A 19,553-nucleotide genomic window follows, 5' to 3' on the forward strand; every position below is an offset into this window, starting at 1 on the left:
GCCAGACTAATGTCACTTACTAGTACTGGTCCTAATGGGTGATTGAGGATAATACGGGGAGCTCTAAAGTGCGGTGAGAAGTCATTTACGTGGAGCTGTTTACAATAGTTTAGTGGCATATTAGCAAAGATGCTCCGGGGCTCTTCAGGCAGAGGGGTCATGTGAGGGTGTCCCTATTGTTTAAAGTGTCGGGTAATAACACTTTGAGCTAATATGTACGTGTTGATGAAGTATTATTATTTACATATTGACCAGAAATCAATTAAATAAAAGAGTGCCATATTAGTAGTGCACTCGTAGTTAGGTTCCAGGTAGGACTGTTACAATAGCAAATTTTGAAGTTTGATATTTTGAGGCAGGATAATATCGTGATAAACAATAATAATTTTGACTCTTAAGATACTAGACCTAAAGCATGAAAATTACAATATACCTTTGGTCTAACAGTGCAAAATCATATCCTAAAATACAGCACAAGCAGCAATGAACACAAGCTTTAATTTTTAAAAATCAAAGTTTTACAAAGAAAAAATAAGTAAAAATGCTTATAATGTAGACGGTATTGTCTGTTATCTGTTATCTATTAATTGAACAATAAGTCAATATAGTAATTATCGTGAGGTCCTTATAGCACAAACCTACAGGCCAGGTCAGAGCAATTGGACTGAAGTATTTCTGTCCAGACAGTCATTTCTGAAACATACTGATGTGCTACGATTTTTTTTCTCCACTATATTGTGTATTTGTTTAATCTGGCTTTTTTCCCCCTTAGCTTTTATTATTGTTTCTTAGAAATGTATTTTCATTTGATGCTAATTAATAAATGATCCTGGATAAATATAAAACGTTCAACCAAAAAATAATAATAAATGAAGTCGTAAAAGTTTAGGAAGGCCTACCTCCACTTCACCACAGGTAATTTTGATGCAAAGCCTTCCTTACACTTTTACTTCCCTACATTTGAACAGTAGACTTTTTGTCTGTTTTTTTTAAAATCTGAATGAAAAGTATTTTTGAGGTTTGGCTTCAACGCATTGTTTATTTACTATTAATTCATTCAACGTTTAGCAGCTGAAAAACAAATTCTGATATGAAACACTGGCACAATAAAATGAGATAACATGATTAGTTCAGCAGAATTCTCCATCAGGAATCGCTTATTTGTAGCTCATTAGTTGGCAATACTTAAAAAAAAAAAAAAAAGGTTTCATACTTACGTCTTGAAAGTGAGTAGGCTACTCAGTCTTTCATGTGATATTTTTGCTTGTAGTTTTTTCCCCTTTCCCCCCTCCTGAATCCCTACTTTATATGTGAAGATTTTCCATCACTCCCATACACGGAATACCTCTTTGATTTATTTAGCCTATTTATTTAAATTCACGTATGACTTCTTTGCGTCATCGTTACCTCTACAATTCTAATAAATGATACAAAGCTTCCCCGCTGTGGTAGAAACGAGAAACTACACTCTTTGATTTCACCACGTGTGGATTTGACCACTAAATGGCAGTGTAACAATTTGCCGCTCTTCCTACAACACCTATAAAGCGCCGTCGTTGTTTGTTTACATCACTCGCACTTCCGGTTTGTGGTCCGTACTCTCTGTAGCTCGCTTTAGGAGGAATTAAAACACAAATTATCCAAAATGGGATGCGACGGGGGAACGATTCCCAAACGGCATGAGCTGGTGAAAGGTCCGAAGAAAGTAGAAAAGGTGCGTAGATGTTTAGCGATGTGTTTTGTCGTCGATAAACAACCCTAGGCTAACGATTAGCTAGCTACGTATGTGCTAACCTGTTATCGTAACGTTCTCGTTTTTTACGTGCTTGCCTTTGGAATTTTAGTAACATAACTATACGCCTGGATGTGTTTCTATTCTTTATTTGGAGTTATATTGCTATATTTACACATATCATGATCAGTATTAAAATAACAGCGACTTTTATGTAAAGTGCTAACGCTAACCCATAGAGACAGATTGTTGTTGCTAATAAAACTAAAACAAAAAGGTGTTTCCTTGAGTGGCTTAACTTGTATTCATTTATATATTTAGCACTATATCAACTATATCAACTATATCCTGACACTTGTTGTTTTTGTTTAGGTCGACAAAAGTGCAGAAATGGCAGCACGGTGGAAATACTGTGCTCTGAGCCAGGAAAAACTCAAACGTCCGATTGTTTCTTGTGACCTGGGAAAGTAAGACCAAGGCATCATGTGTGGTTGCTCTAAAGAAAATCCCTCTCGCTCTCCTAACTTTCTGGTGATCGTTTCAGATTATATAATAAGGATGCTGTCATTGAATACCTCCTGGATAAGTCCGCAGAGAGACCGAACTCTGAGGCAGTGACTCACATCAGGGGCATAAAGGTATGGTCGTTTTATGTTCACATGAATACGTTTATCCACGGTTTCAAAACGATTAGAGATTTTGTCATTTTTACGGTTGCATCGTTGCCGTTTAATTTAAAGTATAGCATATTAAGAGCAGATAGTACAGTTTTGACTGAACTCTCAAATAAGATATACTGGTCAAGATATTTCCCCCATGTCCAGTTTTAGATTTGAATAGATGGATAAATAAATATGGTTCAGAATGTAGATGTCTTAAAATGAACCTCGGCTTAAAATACATATTGATTTCTACCTCAACACTATTTTAAGCAGTACTAAGTAACTTGTTTACCTTAATCAATCCTTTTCGTAGTCCCCCGGTGGTGATGCAAGTGTTAATGGGATGATTGGGGGGGGGGGTCTTTCATCTCCCCCTGGTGTCTCTGGCCAGAACAGTACAACACACTTGCAACTTTCCTGCCTCCGGGTAGGGCGGGGCCACCAATACACACCAATGGAGTCACTAAGAAGAAGCTAACGGGAAAAGCTAACTGCGGGCTAGCGCCACTTAAACCGTATTTACAGCCAAGTTTGAGTGAATATCCCTCTCTCCCATTGTCTTTTTTGTCAGCGTAGTATTTACTCTCACGGACCAATAATGAGTAAAAAAACGCAACATGCTGCCACACCTTGAGTGGCGCTTATGGCCTCTAGGGGCATGCTGCTTAAACATGATGTTCCTATTGAGTTGGTCCTGGAATCCAAACTTCACTCCAAACATAAATAATAACTGCCACAGGATTGACTAAAGACCTTTCCATTAAAAGTACCATATTGATAATTGAGAAAAATTTAATGAATTGCACAGTTCCATCATCATTGTAGCTTCCATTATTAAATATTTGTTATATCAAAATGAATCTATTTTAAGCAAAAACAAATACTCTCATCTTTGCAGGACATCAAAGAGCTGAACCTGACTGATAACCCTGAGTGGAAGGGCGAGAGGAGAAACACCAAAGGTGACCGATATGAGGACATTCTCTGTGGCATGTTCATTTGCCCCGTGGTTGGACTGGAAATGAACGGCAAACACAGGTAAACATTGTCTTCAGATATTGTCTGTCCGTGCCACATCTTTTATATTAAGCCAGTTTCCTCTCTTTCCCGTTTAGATTCTGCTACCTGCAGACTTGCGGATGTGTGTTTTCTGACCGGGCGCTGAAAGAAGTCAAGACAGAAATTTGCCACAAGGTGAGATCTAGAATTCATCATCATTCTGGTCCTGTAGTGTACTTATTATACTGTAAGAAGCAGGGCCAGTGTTATCTTTGTCATAGATGGTTTGGAAGGGCATCGTCAGGTAAACAACAAAAACTGAATTGGCAATAGCCAGATTACAAACATTCACATGCACTGGGATTGATGTTTGTTTGATTGACGCAATAACGAGTCAGTTGTTTTTATGAATTAGAGTTTTAAATATTGGTAGGTTTGTTTGTAGTATGGTATAGATTAGGGTTGGGCAATGTTCCCTTAATTGGCTGTTGACGATGTTTACAGTGAACCATTGTGATGGACGATGATGTCGTCCATTTCTTATTATAACCCTTTTTTATAGACATTTACATTGCCTATATATATGCTGCATATTACTACGTATGTTAGGAAAATGTGAGATTGCAGGATTAATGGATCTAAACTAAACATGTTCTGAACAGAGTCACGGAACACGACTTTTGCAAAAGAAATGTGTTAAAACTCGTGCGTAAAGTCTGAGAGAACGACTTATTCAGAGCGTCAACTCCTCAATACCAAAGCTCTTATCACACTAATACAAATGTAAATCGGAGTTTATTATTTGCATTTGCTCAACTTTAACGTAATGTTTAAGAAACAGTGGGTGAACGGGACAATATTTAGAAGTTTGCGTCGTAGCTACATTTTTGAAGCCGCTCCAAGCGCCGCCCAGTCCGTGAGCTCGTAACCTCGTACCTTCTGCACCGCCTCTTTCTCTCTCCTCTCTTTCCTCTCTCGGTCCTTCATAAGAATAATCCAAACCCATGCGCGCTCAGCATCCACGTGAGAGCCATCTTGTCATTTTAAAACGGTTTAAGTTTCCGTAATAAGCAAAGCAAAGCAAAACCACGCGCTGTTAAACTCTGAGCTGCAGAGAGAGAGAGCCCCGCGCGTCAGAAATAGAGCAGGGCTGCGTCTTTACTTTAATAATTACGGCCAACACATCATGGCTTCTGGCAGGCTACTGACACTAGCGCGCATATTAGTTACATCCGTGATTTAATTAACAGTGCAATCCCTGCAAAGTTTGTAGGTTTACAAAGTCTACAGAAGATCAGTGCGTGTTTCTGACAGGAGGGGGCGTGGCATCACGATAGTGGCTCTCCATCGCAATGTTGCTCGTCCATCACGATGGACGATAAAGTCCATCGGCACAACCCTAGTATAGATTGTATGAACATTATGATTCTGTGTTATGGTTCTGGAGATAATGATCAATACAGTGAGTTCTGGAGAAAAAAAAAAGTTTTAGAGTTCAGGCACCGTTATCGTAAACATGGTAAAAAGACAATCACCCTTAATTGTATGGCAGGTTTCTGCTTCATGTGTATTTGGTGTCGTATTGTACTGTCTGCATTGGTGGTGTGTTTTCTGGTCCAGTGGCATTTGTTCCCTTATCCTAAGACGATGATGTTGAGTCAAAATGATCAATGACACCATGTGCTTAACACTTTTTAAACGTTTATTTGAATACTCGCATTATAGCGAAAATAAATATCATGTTCTTCTCACTCTAAGCGTTTGCTACCTGTAGTATGTTCCATTGGGTTGTACAATGAAATTCAAGTAACAATCTTTATTTGTTATAATTTGTTTTTGACAAGTTATGTAGTTTGAAGCCACACAGCGTAAAATAAAAAACAAGCACACAGATATTCTCATCTTTGACAAATGACCAAACCAAACAAACGTGTGTTTGTTGTGAATGGCTCGCCTCTTCTCAGACCTGACTGTAACTTTACTGGGAGCGGAAACGCCTCCAGCTCGTCTCCATGGAGATGTTGACAGATGGCAGCCAGATAGGAAATTTAAATAGGTTAGGTCCTTATCCAAATCCATTCTTTGATTACCTGCAGCAAAATAGCATTTTCCAGTCCAAAATGTTACGCAGTGTGCCTTTAATTAGTAGCAAAACAATCTGGCTCTTCTTGATTTTATATAAGAAGTATTTTCAGTCATATAATGGGCTGTAAACAGACGCTGAACTCTTCAGCTGCAGTTGCATCTTCAAATTCTGAATATATTTGAAATATTCACAACACGGTTATGTGCAATTCTGTTTAACTCATAGGTCAGTGCTGTTGCTGTGTGGTATTGCTAGCAGCCATGTTGGCTCAATAGGCACAGTTGCCTTCATAAGCACTTTGTTTCTGTGCCACTGCTCCAGACAGTCCAGCGCCTCAGGAAAAGTGTCAGCTTCAAATTTATTTGCAAACATGCCTTTGCTCTTGATAATCCACGGAATGTCATCAGTCCCATAGACACAGATGTCCCGAACATATCGGCCTGAAAAAGAGAGTTGAATTTAAAGTTGAATACCATCAATATGACAACAATGACTGTAATTTTAACACTATTTCAAATATTGGGATATCTGTTTGTCATTTTCAAGAACAGAGAGAGACAGGACTATAGTTGGTCTATACCAGGGCTGAGCACTAAACTCAACTTTCATTATTTAAGTTAACACCCAACTGTGCCTGGATAAATACAGAAATAAAACTGCCTAGAGCTAGTTGATCTGCAAATGCTGATGTTTTATACATAAAAATAGCCAAAATAAATATTGCATTTTAGTGATATATTAGATACAAAGATTGTTCAGAGGGAAAGTGTATATCTTTTTAGTAAGATATTTATAAATGAAAAAAATCTGTAGAAATTCAAATGTTGCCTCACGACTGGAATATTTGTAGTTTGTAGGTGCTATTGAAGAGGAGATATTGTCGCAAGAGTGTTAAGAGAATTTGTATATTTCTTATTCTAAAACTAGAATGTTATGGGAGAAAACTAGATAAAAATCTCATTAACTTGTATAAAATGTATGTTTTCACCATGTTTCATGTAAATGACCAAAAGTTTCTTAAAAAATACTTAAACCAGCTCCTTCAGAAGTGAATCTGAAAACATAAGACAACAAAACCCTTGCTGTTTTCTTGACAGTTTTACCTCTGCATCCATCATGTGACGCTCCCTTTTGATCAGACCACTTAATGGCACGCACACTTCCTTGCCACCCACCGCTCACGTAGCTACCCGGAGCTTCTGAAAACAGATGAATTGAACAGGTCTGGGCTCATTCTACACATTAGGACATTGCTGTAACATGTAGGGGGAGAAAAATCCTTAATTTTAGCATTTTTAAACTCCGTACAGTCATAATCAATCTGAGTAATGTTTGTAGCCCTTGTACTTTTATTGGCATTTTCTTATTCTAAAAATATGTTTTCTAAATGTCGATGAATCATATCAAACAGTGCGTTTACCTTTGACATGATTAAGCGTTACCCAGAAGTGCTCGTCCGGGCTGTAGGTGTCCCGAGACCACATCAGCAGCTCTTGAGCGACTTGATTCGTCAGGACAAACTGTACAAACTCCCTTGTGAGTGCGTAGTAGGCTGTCCCGAAGTACAACTGCATATTGTGCGGTGGGAGCCCCTTCTTTTGGCCTGTCCTCCTCACATGGGACCCCACCATCTCTACATGGATGAAACTGGTCCGGGACCTGAACTTGGCCGGTTGTTTGACACCCGGGGTCATGTTTCTGTCCCTCCACTCTTCGCTCTGCATGTAGCGCACCAGCTCCAAATTGCTCATGATCGGAAAATCCTGCCCGCATAGATTTATCACTTTTCTCCAGCGGATTTTGGACATCGTGAGTTCACCCATGCAATTCAAATCGGCCTGAAGACGGGAGTAGCCAGCGTAAGTAATCGTCTCACTGCGGCGGGCGACAAGCACGTTCCCGAAGCAGCTGGCCAGTTTCTGTACAGTAGCCTTGTACTCCTGTGGGGCTTTGCTGTCTACGTGAATGCAGTACACATTTTGGGGCATGTAAATGGCCCTTAGTAAACGTATAAAGAGCTCCACTTCTTTGTGGATGGTCAGGATGAAGGCTAGAGGATAGTCCTCCTCCTCTTTGCTCAGCGGGGCAGTGATGAAGTTCAGGTCTGAGGCGAGTTTGGAGCATTCTACCGTTTGGTTCACAATGTAGCGTTCCACCTGGAAAAAAGGGCAAATGCAAAGTATAGATAAAAACAGGTGGGGCATTGAAAAGCATTAAGTCGTTAAATAATTTGTGCTAAAATTAAAGCTTTTAATGTCATTAAAAAGAAATAATGACATGGCTGAACAATTTCATCAAAAATACCAAAATTATTTAACAATCAGCTGCAGTTTGAGCTAAAAACATGGTCAATTTTAGCCAAACTGTGCCAGTTCTTTTTGCTCTGTTTGATATGTTTGCTAATCTTAAGAAATGAAATATTAAGAGGCCATTTTTAAATTATATAACTTGGGACTTACAATGGCATTAAAAGCATTAAATTTGACTTACTTCTGCCCTGTATAAACCCTCTAAAAAGAGACAACTGAGTTTTTTTAAGTAAGTAAGTGCTTTATTGTCATTGTACTGAGCCGTGCCGCCACTGTTCATCAACCTGACCAGCATGACCTTGGAGGTCAGGGAAACCTGGCTGGCTGTCCCCTGTCTCCTCTGAAATGGTGCAGCACCTCCTGGGTTTGTCCCCGTTTCAAAGCGTGGTGTCCTGCACTGGACAGCTCCACCTCCTCCTTCCTCTTCCTCCTGCGCAGCTCCCTCCGCTCCACAACAGTCTTTCACCATCTCCTTGTTTGTCCCTTTTTTGTTTCCTGTAGCTTCTCTTGTGATGCCTCCACTGTGCTGCAGTGGGGGCTCTTGGTGCCTCTTCAGTGTCTCAGAAGACGAAATGTGTCTTGAATGGGTTTAGCTGATAAGTTAGCATTTTGTTTACCTTTTAAAAAAAGCTGCTCTCTTCAGGAGCATTTTGGACTCTCAAAGTAAACAAATCCACCAAACTTCCACAAAAACACGGCAAAGATGTACAAAAGTATCCAGAAAAACAATGTGGAACAGAAACCACAAATGCAGTTTGCAGAAAAAGGAAAAAAAGGAGGTTGTTGTTTCCTGTTTTCACATCACCGTGACGCACTTTTGATGCCTGGGAAATCCTGAGAGCCACTATAGAAATGACTCGGCAGTAACGGTTCAAATAAATGCTAGATCTACTGGTTTTACTCTCATATAGCCTTTGATCGATAAAAAAATAATTTAATTATTTATGTAGTAAAAGGAAATGGTAAGATTGCAGCCTCCTCTTGATTGTCCCATGCAGCGACGTCTTTTTGTCTAAGCTTTTCTGAATACATATGCTTTTCCCTTGGGACTACTTAATAATGTCCGTATTTTATAAATGCTGATATTTTAAACATTTACAAACTGATTTTTCTGACCTCACAGGTGCTTTTGCTTTTGATTCTGATGTGATAAACAAAACACTAAACCCGCTTTTGTCATTAGTGTCCATATACAAATGCAGGACAGTCTTGTAATTCACTATAAATAATACTACATGAATGTCCTCACCTGGCATTGCTGTCGGTGCCACTGCAGTCCGCTTTTGTCGCCGAGCAGAAACGGTTTACATTGAGGAGCGAAGGGTCTGCACTCCGGCCTGGACTTGGGCTCCGGTGGCTCGTCGGCGCTCAGATAAATCAGTGAACACACCATAACGCTTAATCCCAGGCAAACCACAAAGATGCATTTTGTAGGCTCCAGATGGCACATAATAATGACGGGTCTTCACCAGCGCACGGCCGCTGCGGAACAGACCAGAAACATAATTAGGTTGAGTATGTGGGTTAGTGCTAATTGCCAATCCAGTTTTTAGCTCATAGTTTACTACATCAACTGCAGTAACGTGTTCGGCTTGTCCCCAGAGCATGATCTCACAAAATGATATTCTACATGTTTTTTGTATATTGTCACATTACCCCCACATGCTATTATGTGAATGATGAATACCAGTGTTTTGTCCTGTCCTAAAAGAGTTCTCCTGTTGGATACAATCAGGGGCGGACTGGGACTGAAAAACAGCCCTGGGCTCTGACTAGCCTGGCCCAAATTAGCGTAATTGTGCACTTCCACAAATACATATTTTAACCTCTTACCACCCGCCTTAACATTAACGAGTGCATTTTCCCCAGTTCGGCTTTTTATTATTATTTTTTTGACTGGTATCATCAGCAAAAAGAACGGGAAAGGTGGTCGTAGAAACAGAAGCAAAATCATGAATATAAATAATAAATAATAATGGTCCCAAAATTGAACCCTGTGGCACACCATACTCCTTTGAATTCCTTTTAGATTCATGGTTTTTTTTATACTGGGCTTTACCCAAATCTAGAAGCTTCTCGACTGGAGAGCATCAATGTAACGCCTCATTTGAAAGCCAAGACCTACAAAAGTGATGGAAACTTTTCGTCACGTCGCCACATTTTTGTCATATTTTTGTTGTTTTTTTAAATTATTTTTTCTATCATTTTTTGTCGTGTTTTTTTGTCCGTGTTTTTCACATGTTTTCATCCTCTTTTTCTCGCTATTTTGATGCTTTTCTTTTTAGCTTTTAGATTTGGGTAAAGCTCGGTTGAGGCGGGACTGGTGGCCCTCGAGCCAGTGGCCCTTCTGTGCTATTCCAGAATGGACATATTGCCAGTCCGCCCCTGGATACAATCATAAAACATTATAAAAGGATTCTTGGGTGACAAGTTTATTTATTCATTATTTATTTATTGGGTTATTTGGTCGGGACAGTGCAAGTTAATGAACAAGCCACACCGTATTGTAGCATTAGAGTGGGACAAAGACACAGGCCACATCACAAGAAAGGGTCAACAGAGACTATATTTGTTGAAGAAACTGGTGTCCTTTCATGTGGACAAAACGAAGTTGAAAATGTTCTAAGGCTCTTTTGTGGCGATTGGTCTGACCTTTACCATCGTCTGTTGGTACGAGGCAAAAACTGAGGTGCAGATGTTGCTCAGAAAAATTGTCAGTCGCAAGGCATGTCTTAGGCATTTCTCTGAGGAACGTGCAGGATATTTATCTACCTCGAGCTCTGGACAAATCAGAATATAAACCGTATTATCAGACTCAAAACATTCTCTGTTCAGAGAGTTTAAGCTGCACCCTTTCAGGTTGGAGATGCTGGTTTCAACTCTCACTAAAACCAGGACCGGGCAGTCATTTTTGTCAAATGTACTTTAAAACTACTACTCAAAATTTGCATTAAAGTTTGTTAATATTGAAATATTGGGGGAATTCTGGGAGTCCGTGCTTAGATGTCTGACCCCAGATGAACTGAAGAAGTCATGCATCTCCTGGTTCGACCGAGTACTTAGTGCATCTGTTTGGAATAGGCACTCCTGTTCTGAGTGCAACTACAAAGCACTCGAGTCAAATGCAGCATGTCCGTGAGATACTAATGAGAGACAAATGTATGCGAGGATGAAAACCAATGTAAATCAGAGAGAGCTTACCTTCGAGGCAGCTCACAGCACAGCACAATCCAATATCGTTTTCATTAGAGACCCATTGAATCCTCCACTACCTACGCAGTTTCCGTCTGTGTCATCATCACGGAAGGCTCCAGACTAGCCTTGGTTGCCAGGCGTGTATCGCTGTTCAGACCACACATGGCAGACGCTGAGGTTACAGACCGTGAGCTCTGCGCGCCGTGTGAAGATTAGTCCAGATCTGTTCAGAGCTTATTGTTGTATTTAGTCACTCCCTCCCATCCCCGGAGAGATGGCGAGCTTCACCTGGTTACAGCACACCCCTGCACCTGCACCAACCACAGGCCATTTTCCCCAAAGGTTTGTCTTTCCACTCCCCCCCGCCATAGTGTCACAAGTTTTCATCAGCTCACACATTTTATTATATCACTCCTTTTCAGCGTTTCCCATCCTTGCGCTCATTAGCAATGCCATAACCCAGTGATTTAATTACAGCATTATCCCAACCGTGTATACGTTTCTGCTTCTAAGTCAATTATGTTTGCCAGTGGCCATTTTTAAAGGGACTATACGGAGTTTCAAAATGTTAAAATTATGTATTTTCCTCCCCATACATGTTCCAGCCATGTCCTAATGTGTAGAATGAGCTCATTCACCACAACTGCCTCTAAAATCCTGCACTGTCACTCAAAAAGGTGTGAATTTGGGTCCGAAGTGCCGTCATGCACGAGCTTAGTATAGAAACTGCAGTTACACGTATGACCTGAGGTGGCAGTAGTGAGTATAAAATGGTAAACTTTCATCTAGCCCCTTTTTAAGGAACAAATTCATAGACCCTGCACAAGGAGGAACTGCAACCTACCACTTACTTTCACATTTAAGACCGACCGCAATATTATGTCATTAGATCTTGCTTTGGTGTATGATATGAAGCATTTCAGTGTATTACGGGTTAATAAAGTTATCCTTACCCTCTGAACTTGGCACATATCTTCTTGTAGATCCTCTCTATCTTCTCATTTGGAACCAGCTGCACATTAGCTTCTGTTGTGACTCCAGAGCGGCTTGTTGTCTGCTTGGCCTCGCCTTCAAGACGATCCCCGCTGTTCAGCACAGAGAACACACCCACGCAGCAGTGTCTTTACTGGCTTTACTCGGCTTATTTGCATTCAGGCGGCATTACTCTCTTTTTACATGCTTAGTGTCTGTTCCTGGTGGGTTTAGATATTTGTGATTGCTTCCTTAGCAGCCGATTAAATCATTAAGGTTAATGAATGACATTTTCAGGTGTTGCTTTACACACATTGTGGAGTACTGTAGTTGTAGCGTAGGATTTAAATATTTTGTCATTTCGTGTTGATTACTTTTGCTTGTTTGCTTGTTTTTAAATGAGGCATTAAACCAAGGAAACGTGAGGTCATGTCATTTCTTTAAACTTAAATTGCCACTGGGAAGCGCATGAGTTCTTTACTAAATGTACGAGTAAGTAATAGTAATTAAAGTGGAGAGAAAGGCTTTATATATTTCCTTATGAAAATTACCAAACGCTGAGGGAATATCATGTCCATATATTTATTTACATACAGCAGAGTGCCGTGCTTTGCAAGTCAAATCAGGAGGACATTGATTCACCTGCACTTTGTTTTTTCTCGTCAGAAGCCACCTCTTTTATCATATTTATGTCATTAGTACCAGGCCGTGCGGATATTTTCATAATGTGGCAGTGAAGGGGAAAACTGCTGGTGGCATCTGACACATAGTTTAGTCTGATTTGTGTACAGGAAGTTCATAAAGTTTTTATTTGATCTTTCTCAGTCGATACAAAAATTCATTGGTTCAATCCTGCACTGATGTTCCCATTCCCAGAACCATTCTGTTGCTCTCAATCATATACAGACGGCATCTCGGAAGTCGTCCATATATGGTCATGTTTGAAAGCAGTTAAAGGGATAGTTCACCGTTTTTCCATGCTGAGATATGTTCTTACCGTGGAAGAGCGTGGTTGCTTCTAACTTCACCCCGTTTGGAGCTATAGGAATATACTGGGAGAGGCCGATGCTAAAAACATCTTTGTTCTTTTTGCATGACTGATGGCACACAGTTCTTCCATACCGAGATATGTTCTTACCTAAGGTGAGACGAGTTGATACGTACCTGTCTGGTCTTTGTCTGTGCCCGTGGAAGAGCGTGGTAGCTTCCAACTTCACCCCGTTTGGAGCTATAGGAATACATTGGGAGAGGCCAAATGCTAGCAACATCTTGCGTCTTTTTGCGCGACTGAGGGCACGCACAAAGACCAGACAGGTATGCATCAACTCGTCTAAGCTCAGGTAAGAACATATCTCTGTATGGAAAACTGGTGAACTATTCCTTTAAGGGGAAAACAATTTAGAGAAAAGTCTAAAATCTTTCAAAAACTACTTTAGCAAATTATGGTTCAATTGTGGTTCAACTGCCCATAATTGCATAAATAACAGAGAATGCTAACATGATGCTTTGTGTTAGCATCGTTCTAATGCTAACCCTAGCTACGCCTGACGTTTTTCCGCTTCTACTGAGCAATCTGCTGTGAATAAGCATCCATATGGGCCCGATTTACACTTGACTTTATTTTTATGTGATAAATAACTTTATACTTTGCCAGAAAATGGCTAAAATGACCAAAAAATGTTTTTTCCCAAAAGATTCTGTTTGCCCGCTTCAATGACGCAATGCCATCTGTAGCTATAGTTAAAAAAAACATTTATACAAGTTTGGGTCTATGGTCAATTCCATTCACAGCTCAGCCTTTATATAACCATGTGTAGATTTTTGTCATTTAACAAACAACATTATGACAACTTCACATAATAATAGTTCAACATAATAACGGGAAGAAAAAATAATGGGGTTTAGGTTCCTGAACCCACTATAATGTTTTTTTTTGTTTGTTTGTCTTTCAGTGTGGAGACCCGTTTAAATATGAGGATCTTGTGGTTCTCAATGGCACAAAGGAGGAAATGGACAAGCTGAGAGAGAAAATGGAAGAAAAGCGCGCCAAAGCTAAAGCGAAAGTAAGTAAAAACTCACCAACTCAAAGGCCCTGTTTATTCTCCAGGTATGTTTCCAGCTTTCAGCCTCCACAGCAAACCATCTGCACCTTGGGTTTAGTTGGGCAGAGATTGTAATGCCAGATGCTCAAACTTGACTAAAGCCACGAGATCAGAATCATCATTGGGCCACAGGAATTCTTCCGTTTGTAGCATTGCTAGAATGAAAAAAAAGTGTCCAAGATGTCGCGAAACAAATGTCCACACTTGAAAAGCAAACGTCGGAGCTGGAGGCGTGAGTGAAGAACATGATCAGGAAAAGGCTGTTGTTTATCTGCTCCTAAGTGAAGCTAAGATGGCGACTAAGTGCAACGCATTAGAGGCAAGAGGGAAACGAAAGAATATCCGAAGGAAAGTTAACACACCATGGCAGAATTTTTGATTTTATTTGACTATTTTAATATGAATGATAACACACACACACACACAAAAATACTCGTTGCCATTTATGGTCAAACAAATCAGTTTACTCTTTTTAAATCAGAATGAAAAAAGAAACCAGAATGACCCTGATCAAAAGTTTACATACCTGGTGATCTTGGCCCGATAATATGCACACAAGTTCACATAAATCCGGTTCAAATGGCTGCTAAAGGTAAGGATCCTCACCTGTGGTCTGTGTTTGTAATTATTGTGTCTGTATAAAAGGTCAATGAGATTTTGGGCTCCTGACAGATCCTTGCCTCTTTCATCCAGTCTTTCTGGTTTCTGTGTCAAGAGGAAAGCAAAAGAATTGTCAAAGGAAAGGCGAGAAAAGGAAGTTTAACTGAATGAAATGTGAAATATCCAAGGTACTGAGCGCATCAATCAGCAGTTTTCAAACTATAAGTGGAAAATGCAGGATTCTGTTGAAACCGAATCACGGATAACTTCAGCTCAGAAATACAGGGGGGAAAAAGAAATTGTGTAGCTCTTTCAAGATGCACAATAAGGAGGCACTTAGTTAGGCACTTAGGAGGCCATTAGTTCGCAAATGCCACAGTATCCGCTTACAATATGCCAAACAGCACAGAGACAAGCCTCAACATTTCTGAAACAACGTCATTTGGAATGATGAAACCAAAATGGGACTTTTTGGACACAACCATAGACGTTACATTTGGAAACGACAAGGCCTGTAATGAACGGTACACCTTTCCTTCAGTGAAACACGGAGGTGGGTCCCTGATGTTTTGTGTGAGCTAAAGGGTTGTTCAAAATTGATTTCAGGGTGAAGGCAGCTGCATGTTAAAAAAAGCTGCACATGGTGAAGCACTTTGACGGTCCAACATGACAGTGATCCAAAGCACAAGGCCATGTCGACATCTCATACAGCAGAATAAAGTCAAGGTTCTGGAGCGGCCATCTCAGTCTCCTGACCTCAATATCATTGAGCCACTCTGGGGAGATCTCAAACCTGCAGTTTATGCAAGAGGAACTGGATGCTTTTTGCCAACAATAATGGCCAGTTTTGCCATCCAAGGAGATAAAGGGGCCCATCCACAACTACCACAAAATAAATCAAAGTGCTCATTTATGTTAAAGGGGCCAATACACAGTATGGGTATGTAAACTTTTGATCAGGGTCATTTTGTTTCAGTTTCAATTATCATTATGATTTAAAAGAGTAAACTCCATTGTTTGACTATAAATGGCTTTGTACAATCACTAAGTTGAAAGAAAAACGTTTTGTGTCATTCATATTCTCTGAAAACTGGCCAAAAAACAGTGTTAATTTCGTTGACTAAAATATTAAGTCTTAATTTTAGTCAAAGTGTTATTTTTGACGACTAAAATTGGACTAAAACTAAATTAAACGTTTCTCATGAGACTAAAACTATGACTAAAATGTCCAGATATTTTAGTCGACTAAAATAAGACTAAATACAAATGAAAAAAGGAGAGACTAAAATCATCCAAACTTCTATTGACCGTCTGAAAGAGCCTCATATCATTTAAATTCACTGCCAAAGGAACAGGTCTGTGCTTTATTCATGTGGAGCAGCTCCATGAAGTCGAGGACCTTGATTAAATATGATTATGATGAATATTATCAATGCAAAGTCGACTAAATTAGTCTTAAATTTAGTCGACTAAATTGACATGCAATTTTAGTCGACTAAAACTAGACTAAAATTGAAAAGCTTTTTTTGACTAAATCTCGACTAAAATTAAATGACATTTTAGTCAAAAGACTAAGACTAAAACTAAACTAAAATATGTTATCAAAATTAACACTGCCAAAAAAAAATCTAAAATTCTGCCAGGGTATGTAAAGTTTTGAGCACATCTGTATATGTGGTTGCTGAGAAGAATGATGTCGTGAGATTTGTGAAAGAGCTCATTGAATTCATTGATTAAACACTGAATGAGCACATCACATTGGCAGCATGGGAACGGGGAATCGTACACTTTCTGAACTACCAAGTAAAGGAATAAGTAATCTGAGCAGCGTGGAAACAACGGATTGTGTTTGGAGGACGGGAAATCTACTTTAATCAGGACTATACAACAGAGGTTCAGAAGAAAAAAAGAAGGGCCCGTGACGTCAAGTGGTTAAATGTTTTGGTAATGTGTGGCTCCTTATTTCTTTTTCTTATATATTTTTTATTTTATTTTATTTATTTTCTCATGAGATTGAGAGACTGTTATCTTGTCTTTACTGTCTGACTTAAAGTTGTTATGGTGTATTTGCAAGATGAAGATGTACCACCTATTTACTAAATGAATAATAGATCTTGTTGTTTTTTTGTTTTGATTCGAGTACGTTTCAACAGTTGTGAAACTCCCTCGATACAAAAACAACCCAATACAGATGACAATAACAAAGTGGAATCCTTTCCCTACAAATGATAATGATTCATTACTTTTTTTAATCCAAAATGTGTCTTCATTCCTCAGAAATCTAAAAAGAGCAAGGCCGTTGAAACTGTGGCAGCCCCACCTCAATCAAAAGGTTTGTCTTTTTTCACAGACTATTGAACAATCCTTTTTTTGTGAGTATATTCCCCAATACAACAGGCTTGCAATTCATACGTTTAAAGTTTTATTGATTGGCTTTCTCATTCTTTTTTCCTTCATAGATGACACAAGCTCAACAAAAGCAGAGAAAAGCTCTCTGGAGAATGGAACGGGTGCAAGCAGCGATGGAGGTAATTTTATCTGTTATGCCATTTGCACTAAAGTGAAAGCTAAATGCACTAAAAATGATTTGTCAGACAGTCACAGCCTCTTTTTATAATTGCGTAAATATCAGTCACATTGTGATTTTAGATTATTTAAATCTAAAAAGTGTCTTTTTTCAATCGTGTCTTAGATATTGTGACCTTATTAAAAAAGAGCCAGTCTTTTGAACGGTTCTTTGAAATAAACTTATCCCAAAGACTCGGCTCCCAGTAAAGAACCGTAGATTCCATCTCTAGTCTCTTGGGTCTCAAGCAATCTCAGGTGTGTCTCTTAGGGGTCCCGCCAACCAGAGTGGGGCCACTGCCATACAGGGGAAACTCAGATAATATCATTAAAAAGTGTATTCAAGTCTGTAATTCAAGTTAATGGACTATATGGAGTTTAAAAATGTTAAAACAAAGTGTTTTCATCCCCCTACATGTTCCAGCCATGTCCTAATGTGTAGAATGAGCTCAGACCTGTTCACCACAACTGCCTCTAAAATCCTGCACTGTCACTCAAAAAGTTGTTACTTCGGGTCTGAACTTAGAACTATAGAAGCTGCAGTTACGTTTATGACCTGAGGTGGCAGTAGTGAGTATAAAAATAACCAACTTGCATCTAGTCTCGCTTTAAACTGTGAAACTAATTTGATAGACTCATTACATGCAAAATGAGATATGTATAGCCTTTATTTGTTATAATTATAACTTTATTTGTTAAAAAAAAATGTTTTACTTCCATGAGATTTTTTATTTGGGGTTTTTACAAGCTGTGAGCCATGATAATAAAAATGATAACAAATAAAGGCTATACATATCTCTCTTTGCATGTAATGAGTCCATATCATATATTAGTCTCACAGTTTAAGCTGAATAACAGAAGTAAATGCACTTTTTCATGATATTCTAATTATATGACGAGCACCTGTATGTCACGAGTCTTTATCATATATTAGTTTCACATTTTAGTTAATTAAAGAAATAAATTAACCTTTGCACGACATTCTAATTTTCTGAGTTTCACCTGTACTCTCTGAACTGCCTCTTCTAATTGTGTCAAATTAGTCTGGTTCTTTAACCGCTCTTTTTGTTACTTTCTTGGCTTCATGACTGTTTTATACCGCGTCACTGTGTTGTTGTCATAAGTTGCCTTTTACCATGATTGCAGACTTTTGGCAATTTACCTACATGTATCTGTCCTTGGTATGTGAGAGAACTGAATCCCTGATCTTTACGGTTTTATTTATTTTTTGGCAAATTCTTATATTTCTCTCATGATGAAAATGAAAGTCATTTAAAACTGGTAAAAAAAAGCATCCCCCCAAAATAGAACAATTTTTTTCTGATGCTCTTTCAGATGTGGCTGGACCAAGCTCCTCCAAAAGCAGCAGCAGCAGCAGCAGTGCCCTCAAGCGCTCCGTCCAGGAAATGCATGACAAATCCGAGGTCTTCAAGTCCCTCTTCACCTCTCACAGCTCGGCCAAGCGCACCAAAGACCAGACGTCCAACTGGGTCACGCACACACCCTACCACTTTTAATACAAACAAAGCATTATTGGTTCTGCATTGATACACATCGGCATCCGTATATACTTTCTCGCTTATGTCACTGTTGATATTCTCCATTGCCTTTAGCTATTTTAGCGCATCATAAACACTTCTCCTAATGGATCCCATGACTCTTAACAGTTTTTGTTTTGAAAGCAAATAGCTCCCCTGTGAATACATCTCCTTTGGGGTTTTGTTTATTGAGAGTCATTCTCTGGGCTTTGCTTATGTTCATGTCTGTACCTCAATACTGTGGTGCCCCCTAGTGGATGAAAACGATATGGGTCTGTCAGCGGCAACTGTGCGTTGGCTTGAATGGGGGTGAGGCGGGTGCAGTGGTTTTAATATTTTACGTTTATAAATGATATTCAGCTCTCCACACAATTAGATTTGAAACTTGGTTGTATAATTTGTATCGACACGCATTCTTTTATTCAAACGTAACATAAGTTAAACATGTTTGGTGCATGTATTCCTTTTTTAAAATAAATTATCTGAAATAAATCTGTTCATGTGCCTTGTTGTAAAATGTGAAGTAGCTGTCGAAAGGATCCAACCCGGATACTATTGGAACCCTTCCAGTAATTCACTATCCCTAACCTAGTTACCATTCTGTTACCGACTAGAAATATCCAGTACGCCTTATTACCACTCACCTAATCATGAACTTATTATTTATTTATTTATTTATTTGACAGGGACATTGCACAACAAATGTGTTGCACAGACCAGAGATGCTACAAGCTAATTTTCATCTCTCGTCCCTGGGCAGAGGCAAAGTGACAGAAGGTTTAAACCGTGACCA

The 19,553-nt window shown here is 39.3% G+C and overlaps 2 protein-coding genes across 2 annotated transcripts; one reads left to right on the forward strand and one right to left on the reverse strand.

Annotated features, from left to right (window-relative positions):
* Positions 1-1,553: 1,553 nt before the first annotated feature.
* Positions 1,554-19,192, forward strand: rtf2 (replication termination factor 2). The gene is made up of 9 exons (XM_079579337.1): positions 1,554-1,714; positions 2,105-2,199; positions 2,277-2,370; positions 3,293-3,432; positions 3,510-3,588; positions 13,908-14,018; positions 16,935-16,989; positions 17,117-17,197; positions 18,558-19,192. The coding sequence occupies exons 1-9, from the start codon at positions 1,646-1,648 to the stop codon at positions 18,737-18,739; spliced, it is 906 nt and encodes a 301-aa protein (XP_079435463.1). The 5' UTR covers positions 1,554-1,645; the 3' UTR covers positions 18,740-19,192.
* gcnt7 (glucosaminyl (N-acetyl) transferase family member 7) lies at positions 5,668-9,262 on the reverse strand. The gene is made up of 4 exons (XM_079579429.1): positions 9,038-9,262; positions 6,900-7,635; positions 6,583-6,678; positions 5,668-5,919 (listed from the first exon to the last, which is right to left on the reverse strand). The coding sequence occupies exons 1-4, from the start codon at positions 9,236-9,238 to the stop codon at positions 5,699-5,701; spliced, it is 1,254 nt and encodes a 417-aa protein (XP_079435555.1). The 5' UTR covers positions 9,239-9,262; the 3' UTR covers positions 5,668-5,698.
* Positions 19,193-19,553: the final 361 nt, after the last annotated feature.

The sequence above is a fragment of the Gobius niger genome (genome assembly GCF_951799975.1).
Source record: "Gobius niger genome assembly, chromosome: 20".
NCBI lineage: Eukaryota > Metazoa > Chordata > Actinopteri > Gobiiformes > Gobiidae > Gobius > Gobius niger.